The sequence below is a fragment of the Centruroides sculpturatus genome, unplaced genomic scaffold (genome assembly GCF_000671375.1).
Source record: "Centruroides sculpturatus isolate CEXI.00-Female unplaced genomic scaffold, Cexi_2.0 scaffold13, whole genome shotgun sequence".
Lineage (NCBI taxonomy): Eukaryota > Metazoa > Arthropoda > Arachnida > Scorpiones > Buthidae > Centruroides > Centruroides sculpturatus.
The window spans coordinates 601,178-622,474 of NW_019384405.1; the positions used below are offsets into that span (position 1 = coordinate 601,178).

The 21,297-nt window shown below is 33.4% G+C and overlaps 1 protein-coding gene across 1 annotated transcript in view; it reads right to left on the reverse strand.

The window, feature by feature from the left end:
- LOC111618817 (WD repeat-containing protein 74-like) overlaps positions 1-19,563 on the reverse strand; it is a 30,840-nt gene extending 11,277 nt beyond the window's left edge. The window contains exons 1-2 of the mRNA XM_023360394.1: positions 19,506-19,563; positions 7,063-7,169 (exon numbers count right to left, since the gene is read on the reverse strand). Coding sequence (XP_023216162.1) covers positions 7,063-7,169; positions 19,506-19,563 — 165 coding nt within the window. The remainder of the gene's footprint in view (positions 1-7,062; positions 7,170-19,505) is intronic.
- Between the last annotated feature and the right edge of the window lie 1,734 nt (positions 19,564-21,297).

Below are 21,297 nucleotides of genomic sequence, written 5' to 3' on the forward strand. Positions count from 1 at the left end.
TACGACAGAGCCATAATCACAGATAAAACAATTTACCACAACAGACCAGACATCACACTCATTGACAAACACAATAAAATCACATACATTATAAACATAGCCATTCCAAACACTCACAATGTACAAAACACATGTACTGAAAAAGTCAGTAAGTACACAGAACTTGCCCAGGAAATAAGGAATCTGTGGAGGATGGAAAGGGTGCTTATTGTACCTGTCATTCTCTCCTGTACAGGTGTGATACCACACACACTACACAAAAGCCTGGGAACATTATAATTGAATAGAAACATATACATCACACTACAGAAAGAAACTATATTGAATACATGCCATATTGTTAGGAAATTCCTGAATACAGACATTGACACACTTATTAAATTTTAGTTTTGTTTTCATTGCTATGCCTTGACTCTGGTCTGGCATAGTACACAACCACCGGTATCAACTGAGTATAACCCACTAAATAATAATAATAATAATAACTCTCCCATGGTCACCACCTGGTCTTGGTGGGAGAGCCCAGTAATTTTACTGATCCATACGACAATGCAGGCTGGAGCACAAGCTCCTGGTAGGGACACCCATGCCAGTAAGGTCTATGGGGAGAAATGAAGCTAAAAGTGACCACATCCACATAATAAGCGCAAAGCCCAAATGGTTAGAAGTTGAAAGTTGAAATTTGGTACACAGTTAGGGTATGTCATGAACATACACTAAGAAGGAATTTTTAGAAATTCCCCCCATGGGAGAGAGGTTGTTAACAATGGAAGTGTTAAGAGAAAGCAACATGCAAGATTTACAGATACAGATGTGATTTTTTGCATTTTTGCAGGAAATCAAATATATTTTTAGACCCATCTAAAAATTCTCTAATTAGTCTGTAAACAGTGGGACCTAATTCTTGCATTCTGTGAAAACAGTTATGATTGGCTATAATGTAATAATCTTAATCTTTGCTATTGTTATTTTTTGCCCAAGCAACACCGGGCTTATCTGCTAGTCTACATATATATTATTCAACATTTTTCGTGCCTAATCTTGCAGTTTAATACAGCCATTAAAAATATTGTCATCATTCAATGGTTATTTGAGCCTTTTGGACCCTGAACCACCATGACAATATCCTTCCATTTTTCCATCTTGTGCCTCTTGCATCCACCCAGGCAGTATATCCACTCTTTGTAGATCCCTCTCCAGTCCATCTTTCCATTGCACTGAAGGGTGTCCAATAGGTCATTTACCCTGAGACTCCCTCAGTCAGCACTTTGTGTACATGTCGATTTGTGTCAGTGCGGGCTACACCCTGCCCATCTGGTGCATCTCTTGGGGCTATCCTCACCAACAGCTGCCATCGCATTTTGTAGTGGTGCTAGTGAAATGTAAACAATATGGCTACAAGTCAAGGATAATGCATGTGAATATCTTTTAAACTTTATATTAAACAATGATTTGATATTGTTCAGTGTCCCAGTGCAAATGTAAACAGGTAGATTATTATAAAGAACATAAAATTCTCTTTTACAAGTTTCCAGGAGAAAGCAAATTAAAAAATGTAGATTTTGAAGTTAAAGATTGAAAAGAAGGTATAACAAGTCAATGATTTCTCAGCAGTTGAATAAAGTTTCTCAGTTTAAGCTATGACTTATCTGTCCTACTATATATAAAAAGACATGTTGAAAAAGATATTACAGTGCTTTAGTTTTATTTCTATTTTTATTATTATTATTTTTTTAATTTTAGTATTTCACAAACCTACTTTCAGCTTTTTACAAAAGGAATGTTACTTTATACCGTATTTCAAAAAACTGGTTATTTAATTTAATTATATCCGACTCACCAATTCCGTCGTTAAACGGAACTTTCAAAGACGTTCTATTCTACTAGCCGTTAGTTCGATCTCCTTAATACCTGAGGATGTCTATTAAATATAGACGAAAACGTTCGTAGAAAGAATTTTTCTGCTGGATTATGAACTGGATAAGGTTTATTTGGTGAGTAGGAATGTTACTTTTATTCAAGCAGGTTTTTTACATTTTTTTACAATCTCTAAATCAGGGGTGGCCAACTTTTGTGTACATAAGATCTACTTTTTATCTTAAAAATATGTCACGATCGACTCGTTGTCATAGGCATAGTCTAAGTCAGGAATGGGCATCCCGCGGCCTGAGTTGCATAAAATGTGTATAAATATATCAATTTCCTAGCTTAAGAAGTATGCAGCAAAAATTCAAACGTTATTTTCTACAGCTTATGTATGTAAATAGTTTTTCCTACAATGAATTTAGTAAAAATTAAAACGAGAAACCAGCTAATAGACTCACCTCAAAACTAATTTAAAACTAGCAGTGACTAATATTTAATCAAATACAGTGGAACCTCGGTATACGACCTTAATTCGTTCCCGATGTTTGGACTTATACCGAATTGGACGTATACGAAACCAACATTTCCCATAAGAAGTAATGTAAAAATGATTAATCCATTCTCGTGTAAAAAAAAAATGGCTGGCTTTAAACACCTCGCTTTCCTGGCTAGTTCCTGCTTGATTATTCGTGAGATCAGCGTGTATCTTTTTAGCTTTCTCGCAAATAATTGCTTTCGATACGCTGTCTCCAGCACTGTTTTTCAGTTATCCAAAGCAAAAGCATTTTCTCGACATGATCTAATGTCTTCGATCTCTGTTTAGAAATTGATTTAACCCCTTTTGTTGCATTTAATATGTTAGCAGATTTAATAATGTCTTTATTTTTCGCGATTGTCCATATCGTTGTTCTCGGAATACGGTAGGCAACAATTAAAAGAGAGGTTGCAGCTGACGTTATCATCGTGAAAATGTGTATGTCAGACGTTCAGCGCCACTTTCCTATAAGCCTAAAAGTTTGACAATGGCGTTTGGATAGTCAGCGGAATCATGCTCGACGTCCCAAACACCATTGCCAAACTGCTAGGCCTTTAGGAAAGCGGCGCTGAACATCCGACGTACATGTTTTTGCATTGAAAACGTCGGCCGCAACCTCTCTAAAATCTCGAACACGCGTGCCACCTTTGTATTTTTCAACAATCTCTTTCATCAGTTCCATTGTAATTCTAGTCATTTTTTTTAGTTTTCTGTCGCTTTTCATTTGCCTTTTTACGATTCGTGATTAATAAAAATAATAAAATTTTACTTACGAATTAAAATCAGAAGAAATTTAACAAAGTTATAAACCGTTGCCCCGCGAACGTCTTGTCTGGTCTAGTACACCGATAGTGCTACTTGTTCATTGATGGCACGTATAATTGAATTATGTCGTATACCGAACAAAAGTCGTATACCGAGCAAAATTTGTTTCGTCCAAACAGGACATATTCCGAATTGGACGTATTCTAAAGCAGACGTATACCGAGGTACCACTGTATTTTCGATACATTACATTTACATTAGTTCTAGGAGCTAAATTAAGTATACCTATTCTAATTTATAATTATATATGAATAAATAATTGTGATTTACTGGCATTTTCCCCCTCTTTTATCTTGTATGCGGCCTGTGTCAGTTCAAAAGTTTTGAAATGTGGCCTTTACACAGAAAAAGGTTGCCCATTCCTGGTCTAAGTGGCGAGGGGGAGGGAGGTGTGAAATACATACTATGTTTAGATAGATAAGAAAAGCCAAAATTTAATTTAAAACACAAAGAAAAAGTACTTACATTTTAAACAAAAGAAAAATTGAAACTTAACGTTGTCACTTTCGGGAACCATCACTTCACCCTTCCTCTCTCTACTGTGTCCCAACCTACTCTCTCTGTCCCTTCTTTTTTTCGGTTTTACGACCCTTTGTCTACATTTCTTATTCCCCTTTTACAACTGTATGCAAATGGATTGCACATGGACCAACAAAACCGCATCTAAGGGAGAATGAGGAGGTCTGACATCACCACAGTTGCGTTTGCACGTTGTGTTCGGTTACAACTTACAAGTGTAACACATTAAGTCAGTGCATCGCAACTGATCGACCAAAATTGGTTTTGTCATCGACTTGTTTGCCACCCCTGCTCTAAATAATATTGAAAGCAAAACATGTTAAGCAGGTTTAACTTTAATGACAGCAATTTCTTTACAAAACTTGAAAAAACAAAGGTGACATTCCTACATACCTAAAATGACATTTGAATTTAAGTCTAATATTTGTGTTTCTTTGTAAGACAGTATGTCTCATATCTAATTAACAGTAATTCACATAGTTTATTACATAAAATCAGTTTTATATGAATTCTTTATAATTCATCATAAAAATTATATATACTTTTATATAACTTATACTGAACACAGTGGTGCCTCGTATAATGTACTTAATCCGTTCCAGGTGTACGTCCGTTAAGTGAAAAGTCCGTTATACGAAACGCATTTTCCCATAGAAATACATGTTAATTTAAAACATATAATTCATTCTGCAGCATAAAATAACCATAATGTGCCATAAAAAATGAAAATGGAGCACACGCCAATTATGCCGGGTAGTCAGATGTTGTGAGGAAGAGGTGGAAGAACACTTTCTTTACACATTCATACAGATACAAACTTTTTACACATTGCAGCAGGTCTTTTTTTATTGTTTTTTAATCAGAGTGAGATTCAGGAGAGGCTACTGGCACTTGCAGGGTCAACTCCTCTTGTTCCACCCTTTGTTTTTTGCTTGCTGGCTTCTTGAAAAACATGACCAAGGTGATCTGTTTCTCTTTCTTCTTTAACACCTGTCGGAAATGACGGGCAAGGGTGTCATTGTAGAGATCATTGATCCTGTTGGCCTCAGCTCTGGATAATAAGTGTTGTAAACTCCTGAACCTCTCCCCATTCTACAAGAAAGTTTTTGTCAACTTTCACTCCTTCTGATCATTTTTTGCTTTGTTTCAATTGAAATCACCTTTCTGTTTTTAGAAGCCATGATTTGCACAACACTTGAATAAATGTAAATATCCTGCACTGTGTTGATGTACCTAATAAACAAGCCTAATCCCAACACTAAGTACTTCAGATGTACTGATAATATATTCTAATAATACTAATATATTATAAAAATAGCAGATTGTCATTGGCAACGGCAAAAGAGTGGAAACATCATTCGCACTTGTTCGTAGAAAGTCCATTGGTCGCGTCACGTAACTGCCGAACGGAAAGTCCGTTGTCCGCAGCCAGTCTGTTGCTCGAGTCACGTAACAGTCAAACAGAAAGTCCGTTATTCGAGGCGTATGTTATATGATGCACCACTGTATATTTAGTAAAGTTATTTAACAGTTAAATAGATACTTTTTATTTTTGGAGATTTGAGGAACTGGTTTAGTTAAGATTCAGTAAATACTTAATCTTTACTAAATCAGGCAAGTAGGTAGGTACTGTACCTAAATAACAAACCAAGCCTTTAGATTAATAAGAGACCACAAATGAAAACTGATAAACCATTTAAAACAGTTTTCATTGCCAGAACAGGTAAAAAGTAAAAATTGTTATATCCATTTGTGATCAATTATCTAAGCATTCAAATGTAGATTATTTAGGGAATAAATGTGTGATTCAATTTTTTATTGTAGTTTTAGTAAATGAAAGACTAACAAACTTAGATTACTACATTAGCTGTCTGACAAGATTCACTTGTAATACGAAGCCATTGATAACTCATTAAGTATAAATTATTATGAATGTCATTTATCAAACAGCAATATGCAAAATCCATGGCGAAAAGCTTAAAATAATTAAATAAAAAAATATGGTCAAACAAGGAGCACCATAGACAACACATGGCTTTACTTTGTAGAGAATTATGATGTGCTCCACACGCTTGCCTAAGTGAATATCATAATTTTCAAGGCTTTATATGATATAGTAACTGCAAAAACACCTTACACATTATAATATTTATTCTTATCTTTAGTACAGTCTTCAAAAGTATTATTGATAATTTCATAAACAAGCAAATTTTAACTTTGACAAAACATGGTTAACTTATTTGAATAACATCAACAGTGTAACAATCCCTCTTTTCAATGTTCTTATTTTACTCATTAGGCAGTGTTAGTACTTCCTGTGGGTGACAATAGTTTGTATGATTCATAATATTAAAAATATGTAAAATAATTTTTCCAGAGACAAATGTTACAAATCAATAATAAATATATCAGGAATTGTATTATTATTTTTATTGTTAATTTCTAGGCAAAAGCATCACCATCTTTAATTTATGTAAATTAATTTTTCAATAGAAATAATTGGTCAAATTTCAAGTTAATTTCACTTAATAGTCATTTTACTTGAATAACAATTTTCCTTCTCAATAATCTTTATGTAGAAGTATCTAAAATAAACTGATATATTATTTTATTTCATTATTTTAGATTTTTTATTATAATAAAAATCATATTTAATTTAACATTAATTAATTAACCTTAACAAATGACAATAAATTGTATGTTATTAAACTTTACAATGAATATGATTACCATCAATTCTTGTATGTTTGGCAAAAATAAGTTAAAAATTTGTCCTTATTTCTTTATTGTAATCTTTATTTTTTTATTTAACACAGTACCAATGAAAGTGTCAAATAAAATTTAACTAGAGTAGAATAAGATTTACATCATTGGAAGTCTTAGAAATAATAGATTTATATTCTTTCAACTTGTGAAAATTGATTAATTGGTTCCACTTTTTGTTTTGTCATTTGATAAAATTAGTGTCTTTTTACAAAAGTTAATGTTTCATCAATGTTTTTGCAAGTTTTTCAATCGATCACAGCATCAGTGCAAAAATGATATGGTGCCTAGTCATACACCTTATCATCTTTACACTGATTATAGAGTATATGTTAAAAATTAAAAGCAAAAAGCAGTGTGCACCAGTACAAATTGTACAGCAATGTCTGCAATATTCATATCATACATAACTTATCAAAGTTTGCAACAATAAAACACACTTGGTAATCCAGCATTATCATTCTAGTCCTGTAGGTATCAGATTAATGAACTTCTACTAAAATAATTTTTAAAATTTTAACAATAATAGTTAAAATTACAAGAATAGAATTTACCTCTGATTCTTCTTCATTTCTCCAACACATACAATTTATTTCTTGTTTTCTTTGGTCACGTTGAATTTCATTCAAATTGTAGAAGATTTTTTTACTAACATCAACCCCTGCAGAAAAATTTCAATAAGAAAAAAATAATGAAAACAATTTATTATTTCTTAAAAAGTATTATGTAGCTAGAGTTACATAAGTGGAAATAAATTTATGACTGAAAATATATGTAGGCCACTCAATAATGCCTCTATGCAACTGTTTCATCCAGAAGTTGTTATTAAGTAAGCAGTTAGACAACAAATGATTATTTTTAGAAAATATAAAATACAGAATGTCTTCACAAATGCATTGTTAACAATCACCAGTGACATACAATTCTCATCCACAGATATTTTATATTTTCCAAAATGAAAATACAATTGGCCAACTTTAATCAAATGATTCTGTTTCATTAGCTACATTTTAATGATAGTACATCATCAAACATGTTACAGTTCAAATTTAATTGTGTTTAAAAATTGATGATACTTTTCTAACCGTGTTAGGCCGAGACTCCACTCGTGTAAAAATGGGCATAAAACTCCTCGCCGCAAAAACTTTTAATCATGTGACCTATTTGCGTTTGCATCTGGATTGCGGTGGAGATCCAGCTAGCGAAGTTACTGTTGTATACATGATATATCGATATAAAGACAATAATTATATTCTATGAGTTTTTCTGTACTATAATTACAAATGTAGTAAAAATAATATCTTTACTTTCATATATTAACTTTTATTATCGTATTATTAAGATAATATAAGCTTAGCTTTTTTATTATATACTCCTCTAAATTGAAGGATTTTCCTTTGGCTGTCCATATCACGTGTTTTAAACATCCATCATTATAATTGGGATACCTCTTGTCATAGATACATGAATACTTTCAGATGTTTTCGATAAATCTTTCCAGATCTATTCTAGAGTAGCCATGAGAGAAAATACACAAAAGCTCATTTTCCGCCATTTTCGCACCATGTCACAATTACCTAGATTTCACTGACTTCTGATTGGTGGATGGTACCGTTTTACGGCTGTATTCGCATCAAAAGTTGAACATTGCTCAACTCGCTTTTATGCTGGTTTTACGACCTTCTCAGGCATAAAATATCATGGTCATGTGATTAAAAGCTTTTATGGCAAGGGGTTTTACGCCCGTTTTTATGCTAGTAGAGTCTCTGCCTTAATGTATATCAAACAATAATCAGTTAAAGAATGTTTTATGCTTAAAAAGGTGTCTCCCAAAAAATTCATGAAAGATTAGTGGCAGTTTATGTTTCTGAAATTGTAGACAAAGCTAATGATTCTGCAACATGACAAAGTTAGACATCACACCAATGATTTCATATCAGAAGCCATGCAGAAATGTGGGTTTGAAGTTCTTGATCACACACATTACAACCCAGATTTGTGCCTTCAAACTTTTGGTTATTTCCTACTCCTCAAAGGAATTCATTTCATCTGTGACAAAAATGTTCAAGCCACCATAAGGAAATGATTCTGAGAACAACCTGAGGATTTCTACAGAAATGGCTTTGAAAAACTTATTAAACATTGGTGTATCTGTAACAAAAATGAAAGGACAAATAGAAAAATGAAGTATGTTAATTAAATTAGAAATACTGAACTTTGTTCTTGTTTCAGTTTAAGTGTATTCGTTACTAGCAGTCACTCTGCATATCTGCCATCACAGGTATACTCTGCCATTTGTAGATATTTAGCAACAATGGTGAAAGAAAGAAAAAGATGACAGTGCCCATAGAATCTATGATTTTAAAAATGAGTTTTTGAAGACAAAAGTAAAAGAAGAATCCCAATTGTAACATTTAACCATAAAATGGATTATCTTGAAAACAGAGCATTCAAAGAAATCACAAAATTAAAATGTGGGCCACAATTTAAAAAAAATTCAAGATGACACTTACATCATTGTGTGTGTTAACACACACTTTCACAACATTTAATTTTCATTCATAAAACTACATAATGGACATAACTGAAACAAAACTATCTGAGCAATGAAGGATACCATGTTGCTTTCCACTGTAAAATACTACTGCAAGCAGCCATTTTTACCATTTGATGGCATGCATTCCAATCAGAATATAGGAACATATTCAGCAGGAATTTTTAAATGGATGCCACATGTGTGGAGTGTATGCAGAGGAATAAAAGAATGCACCCTTTGATATCTTACCACTGAGCTTATATATAAATACAGAAGCATTATTTATTGAATATTCTCATATAACATATCATATTTTCATAATAATCTGGAAGTTTAAAGAATTACTTCCATTAGCAATTCATTACAGATACAATTATAAAATAACTAAGATTAAAATAAAATAAATGAAAAACAAAATATATTTGAGATGAATCCTCCTGAACTGCACACATGCCAAAAATATTTGTTGATATTAATTGCTAACCTAAAAACATATTAACAGTACTGATATAAAAATTTATAATGTAAAGACTAAGGCTGAGACTCCACTAGCATAAAGATGAGTGCAAAAATCTTTGCCATAAATAGTTTTAATCATGTGGCCTATTTGCGTTTGCAGGTCAGACTCCACTAGCAATATTATGATTGTATACACAGGGTTCCTACTCAAATTTTTGTTTTGAATTCCCTGACTTTCCCTGACCAACTTTGTCCAAATTCCCTGACCCTCACATTTTTTAGTGTGGAATATTGACATAATAAAACAGCATTTACTGTTAACATTGAGTACATTTAGCCCTCTTTTTGCACAGTTGATATGCTTCAAAGACTGCCACATTAAAAAAATACAGTACATACATCCTGTAGAAAAATGTTTGATAGAATCCACAACTTCAATGTAATGAAAAAATAAGCAATTTACAAACAAAACACAAGCTTTTTATTTTATCATCATTTATCATTATTATTTGTATGTAAATCTAGTAAATACAAGGTAACATAAAATCAACAAAAATTATTCTTTGATAAACAAATAGTACTGTACTGTGCTTAAAATGAACTCTTGACTTAGAAACACATAATTTTAAAATCAATCTTTCAACAAAAAGAGTAACTTTTTTTTAACCTTTTTACATTACCATCTGTTGCATATCTTAAAAACAGTTATTGCAAATATAATGTTTAAACATGCATTATTATATGGATAGGATAGATAGGGTGTGACCCATATCCTATTTCTGAGATCAAAGAATGTTTTGATGAGAAGAAATAAAACTCATATTTAATCACTGAGCCTTCTACTAACCCCATGAAAGCCTCCAGTGCTCGCAAAGGGGCGTTATCACCCACTTTGAGAAAGGATGATCTAGACCACTTCTCAACCCAAAACTCATCGCAGACTGGAAAATATCTGCTTTTTTTAAGTGGACCGGTGACAATATTATTTTTAATTGAAAAAAATTCTCTGTTGTAAAAAAGAACTGCAAACTACATTGAGCAATAAATATATGTTATTTTATTTACCAGTACATTAGTATACAAATCAATGTGATCGCTGCTTTTCTTTTTTGCTAGTAAGATCATCAATTCTTGGAGTTAAGGCGGTAACTGCAAGGCGTGATGCAGAACTAATACTATAATGATTTTGTTGTTTCAATTTTATCATTACCATTGCTGAAAACATTGATTCACATAAGTACGTTGTTGAAAAAGGTAGTAACATCCTAACTGCCTTTTTATGTAAAACTGGATATTCAGATTTAACTTTAATCCAAAACTGTGTTATGGGCATTGATTCAAACAATGTTTTAAATCCCAAGTCTGAACTTAATTTGATTAGTTTTTCGTATTCAAAGTCGTTCAATCTATTAGTTTGCTATCAATAAACGGATTAATAATCCACATATTTCCTATTTGAGAACAACGCATGGAAGGTTAAGTATATATTTTTAAAGTTTTCGCGGACTGGTCAGATTAGAGTTGCGGACCGGCGGTTGAGAAACACGGGTCTAGACTATTTCTCAAGTTTCTATAAAAAATTTCTGTTCATTCCTTTTTTTCTCTAATAATTAAATTATTTTACGTTTTTCTATTTTAGTTCCGGACAATTCCGGAACCTCACACTTGTATTCCTATGAAGTCATAGTATTACGAAAATTGGGATTCTTAAAACTTATAAAATAAAATAAATACAGAAATAAACAACAAACGAAATTACAATTATACGTTATTAAAATATAGAAGTTCAGCGCAGAGAATCGTAACTACAAATCTCTTTCTTTTGCAACATAACTATAAAAATTGTTTTGGTGTTGTTTCGCACAAAAAATAATCAAATTTATTTTAATTTTTTAGTAATGTAATTATTTTTTTTTAAATTTACAGCTTTTTAATTTTTAAATTTTAATTATAAGCAAGTTAACATTGGTTAAACTATCGGATTACCTGTTGATTTTCGAAAATATAACTACAGAATATTTATTACAAGCATGATCAATCTTGCCAGTTTTTAAGCCCTAAATTTGCCAAAATCAGTGATATTTGTTACCCAATGTCATTTCAGTTAACTAATTATTAAACTATGTATCGAAGTTGCGGAAAAAAACGGAAGAGAGAGGGAAAATATGCTTGCAGTACAGTACATTCAAGGAAAATCGTAACAACAAATATAAAAAGCTTGTGCCAACAACAAGTCAGCGCCAGTATTTTACTGTAAACGTCGGGTAACTATTTATAATTTTTTATGTTTTAAACTGAAAAACGATTAAATTACAGATTTTTACTGATCTGTTTAGCTATTTTGAAGTGAACATTCTAATAAATTACGATTTCAACTTTTAAAAGTTTGCAAACAAATTTTTAATTAGTTATTTTTTATTCTAATAAACAATTTCATTTTTTTATAATCGCTGAATTACTAAAATTAAAAATTAAACACTATTACATAAAAGTAGTTTATCCTGTTATTAATTAACTCCCTTGCTACCCACTAATTTTTAATATTAATGTAATTAAACATAAAAAATATTTAAAACTGGGAAAAAAACGAAAGAAATGCGTTAATTTTGAAGAAAAAGCTTCAAACTTTATTTTCCATTGTCTCGCCTTTCTGTGAAATCTGACACCGATGAGTCATTGTGTTTACAGCTGGATGACCTGGAGAACAGCTGGTGTTGGGATTTCCCGGGACATTCTCATAGAAGTCTCGGGAGGAGAAGGGTTTAAAGTAGAGTGAATACTAGCTGGCCGTATATTTTTAAATATTTTTCAAAAATTACGTTTTTTTATTGCGATTTCCGACCCCCCGACTTAATTAAACGTATATATAATAAAATATATTAATTTAAAAAAATTAAAAAACTATTGGAGGTCGTTTTTGACATCAGAAACTAGCTTTAAATAACTTTATCGAAGTAAAATCCGTGCACTACTACTTTAGAACGATGAATGAAATTTGATAAAAAAAACTCCCATTAAAAAACAATTAAGCGTTAATCGTGCATCATTAAAGGTATATTAAAATCGCGATAAAATATTTTCGCGCGGAAAAAAAATTTTTGAAAAAATTTGGAGACTTAAAAAACATCCAAAAAAACAAAAATTTTTTCGGAGGGCCCAAATGCCCGAGTTTTATGTAACGCTATGGAACTTGTCCGAGTTATCTCGGGTTTTAAAGATTGCAGCATTACTTCTTGCCGCCTGCAGATGGCTGTGATTGGTCATCTATATTCAGCAAACGAGATCAACAATGCAGTTAAGGAGACAAATTCCCTGACTTTCCCTGACTTTTTCCAAACACTAATGAAAATCCCTGACTTTCCAGGTGTGTAGGAATCCTGTATACATGACGTACCAATATAAAGACAATGATTGTATTCTGCGATTTTTTTGTACTATAATTATAAATGTAGTAAAAATAATATCTTTATTTTCATATATTAACTTTTTATCATCATACCAGCTGAAAGGCCTGATGCAGGCATCGGGGCATACTAAATAGTCATCTAAATAGGCATACCAAATATCATCATTACAAATTGCACTGTCATGCACTCGCACATGGACTCTGGCAATTCCTAGGTTTGCCATTATGCTTTGCTGATGCTCAATACATTGACAGAGACTGCCCATTTTTTCAGTTTTATATAGTAGATTATTAAGATACTATACTGCACTTATATGCTTAACTTTATTATTATATACTCATCTAAATTGAAGGATTTTCCTTTGGTCATCTATATTGCTTGTTTTAGGCATCCATTATTCTTATAATCAGGATGTTTTGTCATATATACATGGATACTTTCTAATGTTTTTGATAAATCTTTCCAGATCTATTCTAGGTCTAAGTAGCCATGACAGAACGTACATTAAAACTCATTTCCCACCAATTTTTGCATGATGCCACAATGATGAAGAGCAGAGATGTCCAAACTACGGCCTGCGGGCCAGACCCGGCACGGCAGGTGATTTTATCCGGCCCGCGAAGGTTTTTGAAAAATACTGATTTTTTCGCACGAACCCGTTTGATTTTCAGAAATGTATATCGAAAATTGAAAAATATGTAAAAATTATATTTGATGTAAAAAAAGAATTTTTAATTTTTAAAAATAATAAAAATTAAAAATATATACATAAAATTTTACTTAAATTTACAGTCATAAAAATATTGTTTGGTAACTGCCTAATTGGTACGAAGGCAGGCGAATAGTGAAGGAACAAAAATACAGAGATTCTGTGGGTTGTCTTTCTATTAGTGAGTAGAGGGGGAGAAAGAAAGAATTGAGAGCATTGTTTGTGGCATCTCTGTAGTTGACCTCGGGATTGCCTTCTGTCGTCTTCTGTTCTATTGTGCATGACTCATTTTTAAATTGGTATGTGTAAATTGATATTTAATGTATTACAAATTAATTATTTTGAAGTTTAATATTATTTTTTGAAGGTTTAAACATGGAAAGAAGAAAAAGAAAAGTTGATGATGATTGCCGCGTTTTCAATGAAGAATGGGGAGTAAAATACTTCTTCGTGCAATCTCAGTCAAAGAATGGCGAAGCTGTTTGTGTAATTTGCAATGACACTGTTGCTGTAATGAAGGAATATAATTTACGTCGACATTATGAAACAAAACATGCTTCAACATACTCACAATTTAAGGACAAGCAGCGTACTGAAAAATTTGAAACAATGCGTCGTAGTTTGTGTACTCAGCAAAATTTATTTAGGAAGGCAAACTCGGAAAATGAATCATTGACCTTAGTTAGCTTGAAAGTTGCTTATTTGTTGGCAAAAGAAGGAAAACCCTTTATGGATGGAAACATCGTTAAAGAGTGTATGATGGAAGCTGTTGGTGAGTTGTGCCCAGAAAAGTTGCAACTTTTCAAAATGATCAGTCTGTCCCGTAATACTGTTGCTCGTCGAATTGACAATATTGGAAACAATATTCTTCATCAGATTACTGGTAAAGTACAGTGTTTCACTCGGCATTCTCTCACGATGGATGAATCAACTGATGTTAGTGACACCTCACAACTTTTAGTTTTTGTTCGTGGAGTTGACAACGAACTGAATGTCACACAAGAATTAGCCTCCGTTAACAGCATGCACAGCACTACAACTGGAGAAGATATCTTCAAAGAAGTACAAAAAACGTTGACAAAGTATAACTTGGACTGGAATCGACCCCAAGGTGTAACAATTGATGGAGGAAGAAACATGTCTGGTGCAAACAACGTTATGGTTGGGCAAATTAGAAAAGCTTGTGAAGATGCAGGAGCATCAGTACCAATTTTTCTGCACTGTATTATCCATCAACAAGCATTATGTGTGAAACATGTCGATATGAGCTGTGTTTTAAAACCAGTTGTTTCTGTCGTAAATTTTATTCGATTACATGCACTCAATCATCGCCAATTTCGATCTTTTCTCGAACAAATTGAATCCGAGACTGTTGACTTGTCGTATTATACTGCAGTTCGATGGCTTAGCTGTGGAAAGGTGCTATTACAGTTCTTTAAGCTTAGAAATGAAATTAATTTATTTCTTGCGGAGAAAAATCACCCTGAACCACTTTTATCATATGCTGAGTGGCTCTGGAAGTTGGCTTTTTTTGCAGATGTTGTGACACATGTAAATAACTTGAACTTAAAGCTCCAAGGTAAAAACAACTTAATTTGTGATTTATTCGCACAAATCAAAGCATTCAGGGCAAAGCTGGTATTGCTCGAAAGTCAGATAGATGAATGTAATTTTACCCATTTCCCGTGCTGTGAAGAATTGTGTGAGATCAACCGGTGGTACAATCCTAAAATGGGTACCACTTACACGGCGACTAGTCGGTGAGACCAGTTCTCTAAAGTTTCAGATCACTAGATCTGATCTTAAAGTTTACATAGGAGGGCTGTAATATTTATTTTTTAATGAGGATTAAAGACTGTGAAGTCTCTATCCAAACGTCAGGGCCTGACATCAGTTAATCGATTATTTTACACGCGGATTAACACGAGTTATCCCTAATCTTGGAGATCGAAGAAACATGGGAACTTAAATATAAATGAATGTTCAACAGAAACAAAGTCATTATATAAACAAGTAAATATTTAATAAATCGAATAACAAAGAATATACAATGATGGATCTAACCTAAATCTAACTTAAACTATCTTATTTCTAACCTAACACGTGAGAGAGTTTACATCGATCTATTCAGAGCTTCTATTACCTTCTGTATTTGTACGAAGATCTACTTCTTTCCTTCTCTATTTCTCTTCTTGTATGTTATACCTCAGTATATCCATGTCGTATGTCGTATGTAGGATTCGTATGTATGACTTCTTAAATATTCTCCCTGGTATAGCAGTTTCCTACTTTATGGACTGCTTCAGAGGTCTTGTATGGAACATATGGCAGGACACTTCTCAATCCGTCTACTCCTCGAATTGGACTGCTGCCTCAAATGGCACGAAAATGGCCCTTTTTATTCTCTCTTACATCCTGTGTGCAACCTTATCAGCTCATCACCAGTTCGCCTGGGAAAGGAAATCAACTTCCTTTCAAAATTCTGCTGTTTCATCCGTTTTTGTAGATAAAATCTTGGTGAAGTTCGAAATATTATTTTATCTAAAGGTTTCAGTTTCCTCTTTAACTGACCATTTTATTCACAAAATTCTTCACCCCTTTTGACCCTCACAACTGAATACAGAAACCGATGAACAATTTCCAACCAGATTTTCAATAAAAGTCATCGCGGATTTAAAACAAGAATTTCAAAAGCGATTTTCTGATCTTGACAGGAATTCAAAGGAAATTTGGCTGTTTCAAAATTCATTTGACTGCAATGTTGCAGACGTTTCAAGTCAGTTTCAAATGGAAATTATTGATCTTCAAGCTAACGATCAAATCAAGGATAAATACAAGGAAGGAAACTTGGTCGATTTTTACAAATTTTTGAATGCAAAAGAATTTCCAAATTTAAAGCAATTTGCTTGTAAATTTATTTCTGTTTGGGACTACCTATATGTGCGAACAAACTTTTTCCAGGATGAAGTATCTGAAATCAAAGTACAGGGCAAATTTATCAGATGATCATTCGCAATCATTGCTTATAATTGGTGTTTCAGATTTTAATCCCAACTTTAATGAAATTCTTCAGCAAAAAACACAGTTTCATCATTCCCATTAAAAGTTGCATGAAATAATTTTCTAATTATGTATAATTTAGCCATGCTGTTTAGTATTGGTGTATCTGTAACTAACTGTAAAAAATAAAATTTAATGCTGCCTTAATCATAATGAGACTTTTTAATTCACATATTTACGTGGCCCGCTGCAAATGTATTTAATTTCCAATCTGGCCCTTGCGTCAAAAAGTTTGGACACCTCTGATGTAGACTCTACTTACATCTGATTAGTTGATGGTATTGTTTTAGAGACATATTCATGTTGAAAGTTGAACACTGCTCAACTCGCTTTACACTCATTTTATGACATGCTTTGGCATAAAATATCATGGCCACATGATTAAAAGTATTTCCAGTGAGGGTTTTTATGCTAGTGGAGTCTCGGCCTAACAGAATTAAACTGAAGGTAGTACACAAGTTCAAATAAAATTCAAGAAACTTTTATGCACTTCAATATTTATGCATTTTATTTAAAAAATGCATTATTTTACAAAATTTTTTACTAAAATACTATAATATTTTACAAAAAAATATTTTAGTATTCAAGTGTTTCTCACATTTTATTATATTTTTGGTAATTTTTAACAACAGTAAAGTTGTTTAAGCACTTCATAACAAATGGACAAATTGTAAAATTGGCAGATAAGTTAACCAGAGACAAAAATGTTTCTTAATCTTATACTGTCCTTCCTTGATATCTCTTCTTCATCATTTTTATATACTGTATCTTCTTCCTTTATTCCTAGGTTTTTCTCATTCTTCCTTTCCCCTTTGCAGTATCTGTTCTATAGCTATTCTCAACAATTTGTATTCTGTAATTCTTCACATATGACCATATCATATTAACTATCTTCTTTTTATTTTATCAGAAATTAATTCCTTTATGTTCATAATTTCTTTAATGTTTTCATTTTTCATTTAATACAAGCCTAATATTCTACATAATCTCATCACTGCCTCCATTTTGACAGCACTTGTCTTCTTTCGGGCACATTAGGAAATTTTAACTGGTAATGCTACAGTAATGGTAACTGATGTCATTGGTCATAACTGGTTATTTTGGGCGATTAGCATATTTTTAAGCACGTTGATTATTTTGTGGCATTCAACATAGTGTAAAGTCAAGAAGAGATGATATTAATATTGTCATTGCTCTCGAATATCAATTCAGAATCATATGACAATGAAGTTTCGACGTGTTCATCAGAAGATGAAAATGAACTTGTAGAATTTTTCTGACAAGTATCAGAGAAAAATTTATCTTTGTTTAGTTCATACAACGAAATCAATAATTTCACAATGTTTGCTGGCCATCGACCATTCTGTCTTGACCCATCTGAAATTTTTGAAACATGGCTCTGATCTAAGGCCCTGTACACACTAGGCGTTTTCAACGCGCGTTAAACGCTCGTCGAACGCCGAGCTAACGCGCGTTTAATGCGCGTTAGCTTGGCATTTGACGAGCGTTTAGCGGAGCGTGCGCACTGGCTCGGTTTGGAAATGGATGTGGAAGTGATTGCTTGTGTGTGGCCCCTCTATCGTCGCTATAAAAGACGACGGCAGAGGCAAAGAGAATTTTGGGTGCACCCAATATTACGAGATAGACTGACGCATGAAATGTTTGCGACGTTGTATCCAAAACTAAGACAAAATAAATTCAAGTTTTTTAATTCTTTTAAAATATCTATAAAATCCTTTGACGATGGTTGGTGTCTTTTAGATATCATCAATAAATAGATCAGTATCGAAATGATCGTTTTCCATTTCAGCACATATATCTCAAAGCGCTCGGCTGACGCCCGCAAAACGCGCGATCGCATGTACGGTAACATGGCAGCACATATATCTCAAAGCGCCCGTAAAGCGCTCACAAAACGCGCGTTTTAACAAAAATCTATAAACGCGCGTTTGGCGTTTGAGTGTGTACGGCTACATAGAACTCTTGGTTCTTTAAAACGCGCATTTAACGCGCGTTGAAAAACGCCTAGTGTGTACAGGGCCTAAGTCATTTTGTGCTGTGGAAACAAAATGTTTTATTTCCTCTAAATTTTTAAAATCACGACAGCATTCGTCACAATGGTTCAATGTGTCTGCCATCTTGTAATCCAATGGAACTGCTGTAACCACTTTGTCACTGTGGTTACTTCGCTAAGTACTGCAAAACAACCGGTGGCATCATAACCGTGATTTTTAATGAGGTTGGTTATTCAGGTTACATTTTCTAAACGCTTTGGTAATTACCAGTAATTACTGGTAACACCGGTTAGAATTTCCAAACGCACCTGATCATCTGCTTTCAATATTCTCTACATCAGCCACTCACAACCATTTTTTGACTGTGGTCCCTTTAAGCTTTTCTCAACTTTTATGGCTCCTTCCACATTTTTTTTTTGTTATTACATTGTTATGCTTTCTTTAAACATATTGAACCAATATATATTTCCCTAAAATATATATCTTTAATCAACACCTATCAAATATAAACATACATACTTTCTGACTTCTTAGTGGTTTATAGATGCAGTTGAAAAAAAGTAAAACTGCAGCTCTGAATGACATGGTTGGAACCTTCACAGAGCTGTAGACCATACAACTACGAGAAAAAAGTCAAAGGAACTTGAGTGCTATATCTTGTGAAGAGTCACGTGTAGTCCATTGACTTTACTTTGTTCCTATGGGTATGGTCTACAGCTCTGTTAAAGTTCAACAGTGTCATTCAGACCAACATAATACATAAGTAAATAATGAACAATAACCAGATAATGTAATGATATTAATCATTTACCTTTTATAAGGCCTATTTCAGAACCTACATACACGTGAAAACATGTATCACACGCCATCTTGCTCTAAATTTTTAAAATCACGACAGCATTCGTCACAATGGTTCAATGTGTCTGCCATCTTGTAATCCAATGGAACTGCTGTAACCACTTTGTCACTGTGGTTACTTCGCTAAGTACTGCAAAACAACCGGTGGCATCATAACCGTGATTTTTAATGAGGTTGGTTATTCAGGTTACATTTTCTAAACGCTTTGGTAATTACCAGTAATTACTGGTAACACCGGTTAGAATTTCCAAACGCACCTGATCATCTGCTTTCAATATTCTCTACATCAGCCATTCACAACCATTTTTTGACTGTGGTCCCTTTAAGCTTTTCTCAACTTTTATGGCTCCTTCCACATTTTTTTTTTGTTATTACATTGTTATGCTTTCTTTAAACATATTGAACCAATATATATTTCCCTAAAATATATATCTTTAATCAACACCTATCAAATATAAACATACATACTTTCTGACTTCTTAGTGGTTTATAGATGCAGTTGAAAAAAAGTAAAACTGCAGCTCTGAATGACATGGTTGGAACCTTCACAGAGCTGTAGACCATACAACTACGAGAAAAAAGTCAAAGGAACTTGAGTGCTATATCTTGTGAAGAGTCACGTGTAGTCCATTGACTTTACTTTGTTCCTATGGGTATGGTCTACAGCTCTGTTAAAGTTCAACAGTGTCATTCAGACCAACATAANAGGAGTACAAGTCAGTAAATATTCAGCATTTGTGATATTCCAGTAAATATTCGATATTTGGGTACTTATGGGTTAAGAGGACGCCAGTTCAGTGGGGACGCACTTTCTAACCTAACCTAACCTAACCTAACCTAACCTATTCTAATAAAATATTCGATATTTGGGTACTTATGGATTAAGAGGACTGAGTCGGACTCAGTCCTCTAAAAAAAATCCTTTAGGAATGTTTAAATTTAGTGTCCAGAGAATTTAGTGTCGTAGGACTTCAATTAGCGAAACGCCTTTTCTGACGTTTAGATACTATTCGTGTAATAATTTTAATTACGAGAAAAGAATTGAAAGTTTATTTAAATTACTATATATAGTTAATTAATGTATTGTCTTAATGGTGTTTAACTTTGCAACATATCTTGTTATTTTTTATGGTTAATGTCCAGATACGTGGACTGTCGTGGCGACATTTCCTGTTTTCCGACTCAGTGTTTGCCAGTTCAGTGGGGACGCACTTTCTAACCTAACCTAACCTAACCTAACCTATTCTAATAAATTAACATAATTATTACCAATTAATTACCGAAGGATACTTGTACCCGAACCCTGGATTATATGCGATTGTTCGAATAACATCGGGCGATCCCATCTTCGTCGTCGTCGACCTCCTGGACATAGCCGAGGAGGAGGAAGCGGCAGCGGTGACCGGCGGTCTTACCCCGGCTTCTCCTAAACAAGATCAGAAACGGGCCAGTCGTCGTAGGGTAGCGAGAAAAGGAGACTCTGTCGAAGGTGAGTGTATAATCTGTTTTGTTGGCTTTTTCCGTCGTCAGTTACAATGTGTTAGAGATAGGGAAATAGAAGCGCGCTCAGTATAGAGCGGCGGCGGCATAGAAAGCGTTGCCTAATTAGCGGCATTTTTGGGAGCCTATATCTCGCGAAGGGTCGCCCGTACGGGCATGGTTCCTTTGACTTTTTTGTTCCTATCGATATGCTCTACTGCTCTGTCAAAGTCCCAATTTGCTACATTTGTCCTAGAATTGTGCCA